This window comes from Rhincodon typus, chromosome 25, assembly GCF_021869965.1.
Source record: "Rhincodon typus isolate 14 chromosome 25, sRhiTyp1.1, whole genome shotgun sequence".
NCBI classification, from domain to species: domain Eukaryota; kingdom Metazoa; phylum Chordata; class Chondrichthyes; order Orectolobiformes; family Rhincodontidae; genus Rhincodon; species Rhincodon typus.
In genome coordinates, this window is record NC_063356.1 from 24,388,794 (window position 1) to 24,402,724 (window position 13,931).

Genomic DNA, 13,931 nt, shown 5'->3' on the forward strand with positions numbered 1-13,931 from the left:
AAATTCACTTCTCCTTTGTCTCACCACCTTTCTGTTGATCACAGAGTTGCTAGGTTGGAGACTCTTCCTGCCAACATCGCCACCAACTATTACCACAAAGGGAGCCACGTTATAATTTTATTATTTGGCACATTCACAAGAAACTGAACTGCTGCCTTCAAATGCAGAGGCTCTCATCAGTCCGTGTTTAACTTTGGTGACAAATGGTGGTAACTAGAGTATGACTGAACTTTTTTGGGTAAAAAATCAGGGTTTAACTTGTACACTAGATAAATGAATGAATAAGGACGTTTTTTAGGCAAAAAATATACAGGTGACATGTTCACCTTAGCACAATGGAAAGAAATGCAATGTAACAAAGATTTTGCAAAGCACCTTATCTGAAGATAGTGTTAACATGGTGAATGAAGTTACAGTCCAAGTGGACTTCAAACTAGCTTAACATAAGCAACAAAAATGGAAAATGCTGGGAAAACTCAGCAGGTCTGGTAGCATCTGTGGAGAGAAAGCAGAATTAACGTTTCGGATCTAGTGACTCTTTTTCAGAACTATTCTGGATCTTTAAGATGATATTCCACAATTAAAAGATCGAGAGATTTCCCCTCAAACAGGGCAATTATAATTTTTGTTAATTTCACAAAAAAAAAGACACAGATACGCTGTTATTTCAACATTTGAGGTTCAAGCCTACTTTTACTTTGTCGCTAGTGAAGCTAAACATTTCATAGTCACTGAGTGATGAGGTACTGCTGCAACACTTACAAGTGGGTCTGATTCAAGTGAAGTCGGTGCTGTCTCTTTGATCTTTCTTTTTTCTGGTGGAGGACCTGGAACTTGTGATCCTGTACTTGGTGGAGGCAAATGGAAGATCTTGGAGCGATCTTGTGAAGCAGTTGACCAAGGTAGAGTATCCTGCACCCACTTCGCGGGATCCTCCCACACTGCTTTTCGTCCATATGTCTAAGACAAAATCAGAAAGATTACAGGCAATCAAAAAGGCCACCCAGTTCATTTTTTTATCTAGTACAAAAATACTTTGTATCAGAGATACTAAAAATGAATTTCTAAAGCTAATTATGAATTTCAATGTAAATGGATATATGATATTGAGACATTTTTTCTCTCAAAGGTTTATTTAAATGTTTCCTGCTGATTGTATATGTTCCTTCTCTTCAAACTTTGGATAGTTGTAAACTTGAAGAAATTTTAACTTCACACTATATCTTGTTGACCCAAGTATTTGTATGCTCTAGTTCTCAATACAAAAGTTGTTAGCTTGATTTCTCTGGATAGCTTCCTCGAGATTGGGTTTAATGTGTTGAAGTAGCCACGTAGAGAAGTGAAAGAGAGACTTTGTGTGACACACTGGAATGTTTACATTGCATGCAGTTTTGATTGCTTATCCTAAGTTTGTGAATAATGTGCAGTAAATGTCAAGAATCAGACTGATACTTAGAAAAGATGGGTAGAGAAGTGCAATTGGGCTGCAAGAGAGAAAAGCAGGGAACAACTGCTTACCTTTCTCCCATCTAAGGAGGAAAGTCATTTGTGGTGAGTCTACGGGCTATTAGGAGGTTCAGTGAATCCCATCGTGAAAGGAGGGAAACCAGGAGTTTTGAGCACTTGCCCACTTTGGGGAGTATGTATGTGAATAGGAAGGAAGGTGAGTACTAGCTTAAAAGCTCAATTGAACTTGAATCATTCATTTACACATAGTGGCTGAGCTGTTGATTTTAGCACCTTCTCACTCTGTTATTAGGATGTGCTCAGGGGGTTGAGCGGATGAAGTGGTGGTGGGCTCATCATTTGAAGTATTTTATGGATCCCATGTCAAAAGCACACCTCGTGGGGACATATAATATCCAGTAGAAGGATGTTCTCAGATTTTATTATCTTGGGATCTCAAAGAAAGGGAACAACAAGAGTTTTTTTAAACACTGACTGTAAGTCATGGTTCTGACACAAAGAGGAACAGATGAAAGGAATTAGTTTACAACATGGGAAATTGCTTTTTAAATTAGGAACAGCTTTGAAAATCTAGCAGACAAAAATGTCAGCCCACTGCATCCAAACACTGAAGAATTCAATTTTAAGTTATACTAAATCAAAGTAGATTTTGATGAAATTTGATTTTCTGTTTTTTCGTTGACACTAGCGATCTGAACACATTAACGGACAAAGTTCGTCATAATTAATTAAATTTTCAAAAGCCTCGCTTTTCCGCACAACAAGATACTTTTCATCTGGGATCTGGGAATCACCACCGCCACATAAATCTCAGGCAGCTCCTGCATTTGGAAGTGGGGCTCACACTGAATTAGCCTAGGTCGTAATCGGAATCTTAATTAACATTTGAACATCAGTGTTCGACGTGTGAATTTCACTTTCTTTTAACACCGCGCCCCCGCCCCCGCAACCCCCACACCCGCCCGCCCTCCCAGACAGGTCACTAGATGATAGGATGCAACACTGAACATTTTTATAGCTAGAGTCCTGCCTGTCAGACCAGAAGATAGGAAAGTCAATCACAGTTCCAGAGGACCATAGGGTTGCTTGCAAAAGAGTGAGATGGCCACCATGCCTCAGGTGAGGGCAAGGTTGAAAAGGTAGGACCATCATGAAAACCTTGGCCAACATGGAATTTGAACTTGCGCTGTGAGTCTGCATCACAAACCAGCCAACTAATCTCAATTAATGTAGATATTTAATCAAATACATATAATCACCTTGATGCCATCATTAACTCCTTCCTGAAGATAGGGGAGAATGGAATAATTCCATAGGTCAATGAACCATTCCCTGAACTCAGCCACATTGACGGGAGAGGACAGGAAAAAACAAGGACCTGCAAGGGAGTAGATAAAAAAAAAGTCATATCCATATCCCATAATGGCCAAAACATGTTCCAGACTATTTTTTTAGAAGTTAATAAGATGAAAGTAAGTGAATACATTCAAATATTTGAAGAAGTAGACAAATGATGACTGACCTGCTGCCAGCATTTGCAAGTCCACACAGCACTGTCAATTACACTGAGTATGTGGACCAGAAATCACAGTATGAAGAAAGGCATAGTAATAATTCATTGCAATAAACCCTGACCACAAAGGATTTTTAAAATGGTACAGTGTATTTTGGTATTTTCACTCAACATGCTGTGGCAGCTATTGGAAGATAAGAGAAATGCTCAGCCAATAGCTGCAATGGGAGGCAGTATTTTCAATTTAGATTTGTGTGCCAGACTTAACTGAGCTGGGTTTGAATCTGGCAAAGCACTGATGTTATCAATAACCTAATGCAATTACAGAAAATAATTGATTGGAAAGGAAGAGAAGGACCAAGAGCAGAGATCCAACTATTTCCCAACTCTAAATTACTTTGAAAGATTTCCCTTGTGTATAAAGAAAATCCACTTCCCATCCTTTGCTTAATAGGAAAATTGCTGGTTTCCGGGTCCAGAACAAGGATTCACATTCTTAGAATTATTGCAAGGCCTTGCAACAGGAATAGCTGACCAAAGGACAAGAGAAACAGGTGAACGAGAACATCTCCATATCTTTGCTCCTCCCATCCAACTCACATGAGAACCTAACTCAGATATACATACCCCTGTTCCCTTGTTGCCTGGGACTCTTTCTAACTACAAAATTTGTTGGGAGGGGCGGGGGGCACCTTCACCAAATGGACTCTAGCATTCTCAGAGAACTCACCAGACACTGACAACTAGGAACAGCCAATAGATGTCAGTTTTGTCACCAAATTCCACTTCACAAAGAGGCATAAAAGCAAGAATCAGGTCCAAGTATTCTTCCTTCCCATACAAGTGTCAGTGCTTTAATGTTGATCAGCTGAAATTTCAATGACTGGGATTGACAAACCTTGATCATGTAAGCATTTTTGAAGGACGTGGTGCAAAGGCAAATCAACTGCATCAAGACATAGGTCAACTCTGATTAAACACTGGAGGAGGCTTAAGAGTGGCCTACTGGTATTCCTTCTCTCCCCTCAAGACTTACTTAAATATGCAAACCTACTTTATTAGCAAACTCCTAAAATCAACATTATGAATCCAAATAATAGGAGACTAACAGCCTTCCCAGGGTCAAAAATAGTGCAAGCTGCACATCAACTGAGAAGGTTTGAGGAGCTTGTGATCATAAAGGCGCTCAGTGTGTTATGGAGGGTAAAGGGATGTTTCTGAGGGCCACCACCACTGCACTTGCGGTCAACTCCATTGCATCCCTCAACTCTCAATCCTAGACCTCTCCACAGCAACTCACCTCTCCACAAATCAACAATGGGTTCTTTTCCTGGTCAATAGCTATTGCCTCCTACCAGGGGCTGCTGAGTGCAGGAACTGCGAGTCAGCTTCTGTCCTGAGGGATTTTCACCCACAGGGACTTGATTGTGGACAAAGGCTCCCAACTTTCTTGGAAATGGCCAATTGGCAGAAGATCAGATGTACCCTCCTCAAAAGATGTAATATGAGACTCTCACTGGCTTTGCAGCTGATTGTAGAGACCCCACACTAACTAAAGCTTTTGCCCATGACATTTGCAAACAGCGAAAATGTCAGTGTTGTTTATTACTTCAAGAACTTCTAGATTTCACAACAACAAGTGTTCAAAGTAAGACACTGATGAAAAGAACTGTGACTAATACACGAGTTTTAAAATATTAAGATTTAGATGCCTTTCCAGCAAATTAACCGACAATAAATTAAATAATCAGCTATTGATGGACATCAAGTGATTGTTATTAACAAAGCATTAGCACTTACCAATAAGGAAGTCAGATGTACTGTACATTTCCAGAAATGTGTGGAGATGGTACCATAACTTGGGCACCCAGTTAAGAATATTGAGGATTTCATTATTGTTTGCGTTTGCAACATTCTCTGATTCAATCAGTTTCCGTTGTAAATAGCGACTTAGGAATCCGTTGGCAGGCTCTGCATTGTTTGAAAATGGCACCAGCCTAGAGATCAAAATTAGGTGGTGTTACTTAGTATTTTCTATTTGCAGATAAAGAAAGTACAAACTCATGAGAATAATACCACAATTATTTATACTCATAAAAGACAGAGAAATACTCCCTACGCAGCAAATACAATTCATCAACTGATTTTCTACAATTATTGTTGTTCAGCTAAACAACATGTAATTAGTTCAATGGAGCCCAAATGTCTCATATTGTAAAGAAAATGTTGGGATTTCAATCTGTTAATTGTCCAGTTTGCTTTTTCTTTAACTTTCATGAAACAATTCTTCACAGAATTTAATTTTAAGTTTAAAAAATCTCTGAATATTACCTCTGCTACAAGTCAAAATATATACAAGTTAAGAAGGTTTTGACATGACTTCCAAAGCATTACAGCCCTAAATTCCTTGGGAATTGCTGGTGCAAACACAGCAGAACTGAACTCCCAACTAGTCCAAGGCAGAAATCTGCACTAAACCACAAGGGATGAGGTTGTTTGCATAGCCAGCTCAGACACACCGCAAGCAGCAATCAGGTCTACCAGCCAAGAATACTGCAGCAGCATGCTGTTACACCAACAGTATAGTGAGCTCCCGAATAAAACTGACCCTTTTCTGTCAACTTCTCATACGAACAATTGCACCATGTTCAGCAGCATTTACAACTCCTCAGATACTGAAGCCATCCATGTTCAAATGCAATAAGATCTGGACAATATCCAGGCTTGGGCTAGCAAATGGCAAGTAACATCTCTGTCGCATAAAGCCAGGCAATGATAATCTCCAATAACAGACAGACAATCTAACCACCATCCCTTGAAAATCAATGGCGTTACCATCACTGAATCCCTCACTATCAAGATCTTTGGGTTTAACATTGACAAGAAACTCAACCTATTTTCACCTACTCATTGTGCCTCTCCGTTGCTCATTAGCAACAATCCCTCTGTCTGAATCGTCTTTTCTGCACAGGTCCCTCCTTCTTTCCCTCTCTCTGGGCTCTCTCTTTCCACCTATCTGCTCATTCCTTTTCCGTCCCCACCCCCATCGTCGGCATGAATACCAATATTCCCTAGCAGCTGTCAGTTCTGAAGAAGGGACACCGGACTAAAAGATTAACTCAAGTATTCTCTTCATGGATGCTGAATTTCTCCATTGTTTCTACACATTGAAACCCATTCATTAAAAATTAAATTATGCTGTAGGACACAGAAAAACTATCATGGGATATAAAGATCAGAAAAATAAAACAGGAAATAGTTCTAATTTGTAATTCATTAGTTATTATTACAAATCTTCATTGTAAGGCATCACAGCAATTTGAGACCAAAATATTAACCTGTCATTTTCCTTTCAATTATTAACAGGTGAGCATGGTTATTTTGATTTCAAACATTCAGTTAATGAAAGATTGGGTTTAAATTAGTCTAAGATTTATTCTGGCTTTGTTTCTTTTATGAGAAGTCCAACCCATCTATGAAAAAAGGTATGGTTATATGAATACTAGTTTCTACACGTACAGATCTGCATTTTACCTGAAACTGAGATGAAGGCCATGGTTTGGTGTTGTTTTGACAGGCTGGTTAGTGGTTCCAATTACATATGGGCTATATTGTAAGAAAAAAAAGAAAATACAATGTTTAAACTGCGATGTCAGACAGTTATCAAGTTCAGGACTGCAATTAACTTTTGAAGTCAATGTTCTGGAGTTGCAAATGGCATGCAATTTTTGAATAACCATTGAACAATTGGAACAGCTCCAACGAAAAAGACTGGTGATGCTCAGAAAAATCAGAGTAAGAAATGTGAAACAATTGTTCACATTGCCTGGAATCTTCTACTCCGTGATCAGGCTCCCAAATCTGAAGCTGACCATGCTACCTGCTTACCTTCCTTCAATATTTCTGTCTAATCCTCTGATGAAGGAACTCAAAGAATTCCCTCAGTATAGAAATCTCAGAAGGAGCAAAGGCAACCTGTGTAGAAGTCTCATTCACTTTTTACAACATTGCCCGTTATACTCTGGTAGACACAAGTTTAAATGTCCCGATGCTTCTCAAGTATTACTGAATGATTGGGTGAGTTAAGTGAGGTGACTGGGTAAGAGGAACAGTTGGATAGAATGATAAGGTTAGATCAGGTTGAGGGGTGAACAAGTCAGGTGGGGTATAGTCAGGTTGCGTTCGGATAGGCGGGGTAGTAGAAGGGGTTCTGGGGCAAGTGTCAGCTGTTGAACAATCGAGGATTTAGATGGGGATATTTTCTGCCCAACTTTTCTCAGAAAACTGCCCAGCTAAGTAAATCACAACTGTCCAAAGTTCTCAACTCTAACTCAGAGTCAGGGACTTTTCAGAGGGTCCTGGACAACTTGGGAATGTCCCATTGGAAGTTCAAGTGTCCTGCACAATTTTGATGGAATCATAGTGTGGGTCTTTTAAAAATAAACTTGTTTATGAGATGAGTGCATTGCTAGCTAAGCCAGGATTAATTGCTTGTCAAATTCTGTCAGGTCTTGATACGCATGTTAGATTGTGTAACTGGTCTTCTACAGTCTGGAGATTGCTGGATTTGCGCCATATATTCTCTGCATCCTGCTTGACAAAGTGATCAATATCAAATCATGTCCATAACTGAATTAGGAAGTGTGGCTTATAATATACATAAAGGCCTTTGTATTAGCAATAAGAGATTCATTTTCTGAATTGTGCTGGCCTTGGAGGAAAACTTGCTCACTGGTACTTATGGAGTATTACCCACTAAATGTTTTAATAATTAATGCCAGATGGATTCTAATTTTAAAATGTTTTAAAAATTATAATTTCTGAGCAACATCATCTGGAAACTGAAGAGAAGATATTTCTGATCTTAGGATAACAACACATTGAAACTCAGGCCACTGAAGTAATTGGCACTTATTACAAGTTGGTGGTGAGAGTTTAGAGTCAGAGTCATACAGCACAGAAACAGACCCTTCGGTCCAATTCGTCTATGCCGACCAAGTTTCCCAAACTAAACGAATCCCACTTGCCTGCATTTTGCCCATGTCCCTCTAAACCTTTCTTATTCATGTACCTGTTCAAATGGCTTTTAAATGTTGTAACTATACCTACATCTATCACTTCCTATGACAGTTTATTCCACACATGAACCATCCTCTATGTTAAAAAGTTACCCCTCAGGTCCTTTTTAAATCTTTCTCCTCTCACCTTAAAAATACGCCCTCTGGTTAGCAATGTACAAAACATGCTGTTGGTTCAAAAACTAGTTTTAATCTTCAGATGGGTCATGAGGGTACAATTTGTCAAGCAGAGTTTCTTCATTGAAATTAAAAATGTAAAGTCAAATCCACTTCCAAAAATCTTCAATTAGCAAGTTCATCTTTCCTCAGTAACAAAACTGATGGGATTAAGGATTCAATTTACTCTCTGATGATGTTGGATGTGTTGATCTTCCAGTTAAAAATGAAGGCAGGAATGTGTGTGGAATTTAATTCTGGCAAGGATGTCACATCGCCCGTTGGGGAAAGCCAACGTTGGGCCTGCCCCAGGATTTTGGAGCCTGGAGCTGGAAATCTGGCCGAACACAAGGCGCTAGTCAATCATTGACTGCTGCCAGTAAAGAACTCAGGGGAGATGGCCAGAGTGACTGTGGGACCCAGGCACAGTTGAGTGAAGGCAGAGATTGGGATCACAGGGAGGACAGGGGGTGGGTCATGGTCGAAGGAGGGGCATTGCTAATGAAGGCCATGATTGAGAAGTTTGTATTTAGTAGCTGTACGCTTTTGATACATCAAAGCTCATTAATAATTACCGTTCTAAACTACAACATGCAATATTCCACTTATCGACAGTACTCGTGTTACGAATGTAACATTATTTGTAGAGAGAGAGATAACGTCTGTAAGATGTAGGAACTGAATATTGTTTGGTTGGTAACTTGCTGGCGTGCGAATCCCTATTTAACATCAGTGTTAGAGACCTACAATACAATGTTGTTTTTAAGTCTAAACTGTGTTGTGCTTAAATGTTTCTAAACAGTAAATAATGCCAATATAATCAATATACTTTTATCCTTTTTCCTGGAAACTAGAAAAATGCTATACACCTCTAGCTGTGAAGACATCAGGGACATGTATATTGTTGCAAAGAAATGTAGCTTTAATGTCAGATTTAGCTTTTCATTGAAAGATATAACTGTCTCATCCAAACTGAAAAGTGCACTTAATATCAATAAGTGCTATTTCTGATCATACTCAACTCTATAATCTGCTCAGTAAGAGTAAGAGACCAGGTAGCACTAAAGGTTTAAAGTATGGTCTTTTTTTTAAGGGGTTGCAGTGGGAGAAGAGAGGGAGAATGCGTTTATCTTATGGAGATGCCGATAGGAGATGAGCTTAGTTCTTATTTTAGAACAGACTGCTTTGCAACTCACTGACACAGCACTTTCACTGTAGGATAACTTTCTAATGAACTTTGCATGATTGTACACCAGGTAAAAAATTGATACTGAAACAGTTACTCAGACAGGCGATTGATAATAATAGATTTTAAGGAATGTTTAAGGTGGAGAGAAATTTGAAGTTGGAGAGCTTTAGGGAGAGAACTCTAGAGTTTACAGACGAAGGCCAAAAGGCGCGGCTATGAATGACAGGGAAGTGAGAGATGCACAAGCAACCAGTATTGGAGAGATACCAGAATGATGGAACTCATTATTAGGATGTGCAAGATTGAGGGATTTAAACAGAAATGCGAGAGCTTTAAAATTGAGGCAGTGGCAAACTAGGAGTGAGCATAAGAGGTTGACTGAAGGACCGTCTAGGAATTACTTTAGAGAGGGGCAGTGTGCCCCTTCTTATATCGAAATATAACTGGTTCCTCTGGATGGATCAGCTATTTGGCAGACAGCAGGCTGGAGGTGAGGGAATTTTCAGCATGGGAGACCAATCTCAGTGAAGGTTAAGATCTGGATCCTGACAAACTCAATGGTCCTTCAACTAAGTATTCAGATTGTCAATCACCGTCTCACATTCTGCAAAGTTAGCTCTGACATTCTACATTCTAAATTTCAGTTTAGGCTTCTTCTTTTAGTTTCTCTTAAATTCTGTCTACTGATGCAGACTATTGTTGAAAATATCATTACAGCCACAGTTACAGGACTAAAATATCACATCACAGAATTGCTTGTCCTCCAATCAGATTAAAATTACCCTATTTCTTTGCATTATCTCTTTGAATGTTACTGAGAGGTTTTTTTTAAACTTACAACTTCAAAATTGTGATGGCAAAAAGAAGAAAACCCATGATGAGAGACCATTTTTAACTTTGGACTTGAAGATCAAAGAAATCTATCACTGAATGATTCATTTAATGGGGCACTGATCGTAATGCAGCTTTCAGCAGCCATTTTTCTTTTTGTAAGAATCTGAATAAATCAATAGTAATTGAAATAAAATGAGATTTTTTTAACATGTCAAAGAACAAAGTATTTGATAATAAAAATTATACTATAATATAGTCAACGGTTTTCAGATAGAACTGGGTTTCTAATATTCACTTCAGAAACATTAAGTACCTTAAACAATTCAATTAAAATTATACTTTCATTTGTGAAATGTAAATAATACTGTGTCTCACAAGATCAAAAAAGAATCCGAGCACTTAGTGCAAATATATTTAAAATAAAAATGACTTTTTGCATTTTTAAATTATTTCTTTTATGTATAACCATTTAAGAGACTTTTTGATAAGCACATGAATATGGAAAGAATGGAGGCATATGGACCAAGAGCAGGCAGAAGGGATTTGTTTTATTTGGTGTCGTGATCGGCACAGCACTGTGGGCCGAAAGGGCTGTTTCTGTGCTGTACAGTTCTATGTTTATGTGCATCTATAGTTAATAATGATTCCATAGTTTAAAGTGTTGCAATTTTTAAAAAAAGTGTAGTTATTGCATCCCATAGTAAAATTATGGTAGTCTGCGCACATTATTTAGGTTTTCCACTTTTTTGGTGCGGAAGTAATGAAAGAACCTACATGTTCTGCAAAAACTGTGTACTGTTACCCTAGAAATAGCACTGCAAATCACTTTAGCTCAACATTGAACTACCCTGTTATTATGGAGCTTTGACTCTCTTGATATCCCAACAAACCCTCGGTTTTACCATAAGTTTTTAACAATTTGATGTATTTTTATCTGTAAAAAAGTTGTAATATGCATTAGTAAGTCGCAAAAATACAAACCATTTGTGATATTTGCATGTGAGAGCTCCATTGACAAGTTCACTTAGGGAACCAGGCTCACTCAGATCATCAAGGATTATCACCAATGGTACATTCCCAGTGCTGGTTTCTCTGTCAATTTGATTGGCAAGATTGGAAAGGTACAGCTGCAAATCCTACAAAAGTAAGGCAAATAATTTTTTTAAAAAACAAATAATAATTAGATTTTTTATCATTAAAGTATCAATGAATGAAGCTGCAATGAGGTTTCATTTAGTTTATAAAATTATGTTACATTCATTCGGACTAAAGTTTTGACAGTCTTGAAATATGACACTGAAAGTTCGAGTACACCAATGTTTATGTTCATTTCAAACTCCTTGATTCCCTTTTTTAAACTGATTTGATACCCCTTAAATATTGGTCAGCCATTTGAAAAAAAGAAACAGTTAAGTATTAGTCAGGAGTACAACTTCAACTCACTGCTTTCTGCTCCATTCCACATAGATTTTATATTGCAATCTGGCCACTCAGCCCATCACTCAGACTTGCATTTTTGTTTCACATGAGCCTCTTTCCCTTTCTTGTCCAACCCCATCAGCATTGTCCTTCATCCTTTGAGTTTTTATGTACTGCATGTTTGGTCTCAAATATCCCACTTGATATCAAAGTTCAAATTCTACTGTGTGAAGGTGTTTCTCCAAAATTCTCTGAATAGTTTAGATCTCTAGCTCCAGATATTGGTACACTCATTAGCATTTTCTTGACTTCTACCATACTCATGTGGGTTTTGCCTTCAGCAGGGTCTCTTTTATGTGATGAGGCAATGCTCATATTCTTGCTTGTAATATGAGAAACTGGCCTTGGATAACTGCACCACTGTTGGCACATTGAAGAAAATAACATTCATTACAGCTCACTAATATATGCAATTGTTACACATATACAAGCAGAGTGTCTGGGCTCATGTTAAGCTACTCGGTTCCAAAGTAAAGCATGCTTTCAATTACATCCTGCCTCAAGTGATCCCAAATAAGATTCCATCTGAGACTTTTATACCTTCAGGTCACATGCTGTAATAGTCATAACATCATGAAAGGTTTACTAACTATGAGACATAACACGACACCTATAAAACCCTTGCAAAATTTGAAGCTCATATTTTAAGTCATATAGAGAAAAGAAGCTCAGACTGCTCTCCACTTAAATCAAAGTTTGTAAGTTTGAGTTCAGTTTGGTTATTATATCTGCAAACTGCAGTATGAAGTAAACAAGCATTATTTCAATTTTGGCAGTCTTCCAATCCCTTAACTCCACCACACACTAAAAATGCAGGTTCAATAGACAGCTCCATGACTCCAATATAGAGTGACAGGATTTGGACAGAATCCATTACATGAATTGAGAACCATGTCACAATATTCACAATTATCTTTTTCACACAATGATGCACCAGTGACTATTCTGATCACATTCTGACTTCACTGTCAGAACACAATTCTCAAGCTAAACTGATTTATTATCAAGACGCTTACACAAAATCTGAGTTTGCGGCAAGCAGAGAACTAAGGTCGTTAAAATAAAAAAAACTTTTCCACTTGCATTCTTTTCAACTTATCTGACCTATGATGAATAGTGTGCTTTAAGTGGGAATGACCGGGATTCTGCCCTTACATGGCCTTAATTTTAAATTACATTTGCCATCTTCTGGAAATTCCATTCTTACCTGGGGTGGTCAATTTTTTTCTGTTGCTCCCCGCTTTGGAATAAATCTTGAAAAAGAGGTAGGTTGGCATCCTTCTAAAAGCAGCCAGTCAGCAAATGAGTGATTGACCCAAGGAAAGCTGGTATTGTGGCCCAGCCACTGTCAGATGCTGTAATGTCCTATGCTCAACCAGCCGGTTGAATTTTCCAAGGGGACATATCAATTTTATTGAACAAAGCCTGACCCTGGAACTAGGGTGAGGGCACAACCAGACAGTGAGCATGAAGTCCCACTCTGTCTTTTTGGCAGAACAGGATTCGAGCTTCTGGAATTCTTACTTCTTTTCAACTACACATTTGTGTTTATTTGGCTTCCTCATATAATGACAAAAGACGTATTTTGAAAATACAGCTGACTTCAGTCAATTTTTAAATCATATTATCTTGTTAACTACGCCACCAACAAGAAGGAAAATAGAATACAGAAATCTCCTTGTTTGAGGAATAATGGAGCTTTGTTTTGTCACAGGCTTAAACAAGCAGCAATTCAGAATATGAGGAGGAAAATAATTCTGCACGTCTGTGAAGTACTGAATTAAAATTTCAAGCCACTCCATTTCTTGCAATAACTAGGAGAAAGAGAAACAATGCCAAGGAGATTTGTCAGCTTGCAGTGGCATCTAAAACTTACCTTGCACGAATGCGTATCCATATTAAACGTTACAATGATTTCATCCGTGACCTCCCGGCCTGATCTCTGAACCAAGTACTCAGCCAAGCGAATGGAAAGATAGGACTTGCCGGTCCCACTGGGCCCTGACAAAATAAGCCTTCGATGTTTCAGGAGAAGACTGATGTAATGCTGCATCATTGGTTTTGGAATTAGGGTTTCAAAAACCAAACTGTCCACGCTTTTCTCTTTCAATCCTGAAAGAAAACCGTTTAGATTAATTCTCAAAACAAAATTCCTTGTTTTCACATATTATGCAATGTGCAAAGAAAGCTTAAAAAGAAGTAAGATTCTAAATCA

The 13,931-nt window shown here is 38.3% G+C and overlaps 1 protein-coding gene across 3 annotated transcripts in view; it reads right to left on the minus strand.

Moving 5' to 3' along the window:
* LOC109936459 (neuron navigator 1-like) overlaps positions 1 to 13,931 on the minus strand; it is a 471,148-nt gene that overhangs the window by 13,961 nt on the left and 443,256 nt on the right. For all 3 annotated transcript variants that reach the window (XM_048612092.1, XM_048612090.1, XM_048612091.1), the window contains 6 exons: positions 13,593 to 13,828; positions 11,219 to 11,373; positions 6,515 to 6,586; positions 4,781 to 4,977; positions 2,727 to 2,845; positions 763 to 960 (listed from right to left, as the gene is read on the minus strand). In XM_048612092.1, coding sequence (XP_048468049.1) covers positions 763 to 960; positions 2,727 to 2,845; positions 4,781 to 4,977; positions 6,515 to 6,586; positions 11,219 to 11,373; positions 13,593 to 13,828 — 977 coding nt within the window. The remainder of the gene's footprint in view (positions 1 to 762; positions 961 to 2,726; positions 2,846 to 4,780; positions 4,978 to 6,514; positions 6,587 to 11,218; positions 11,374 to 13,592; positions 13,829 to 13,931) is intronic.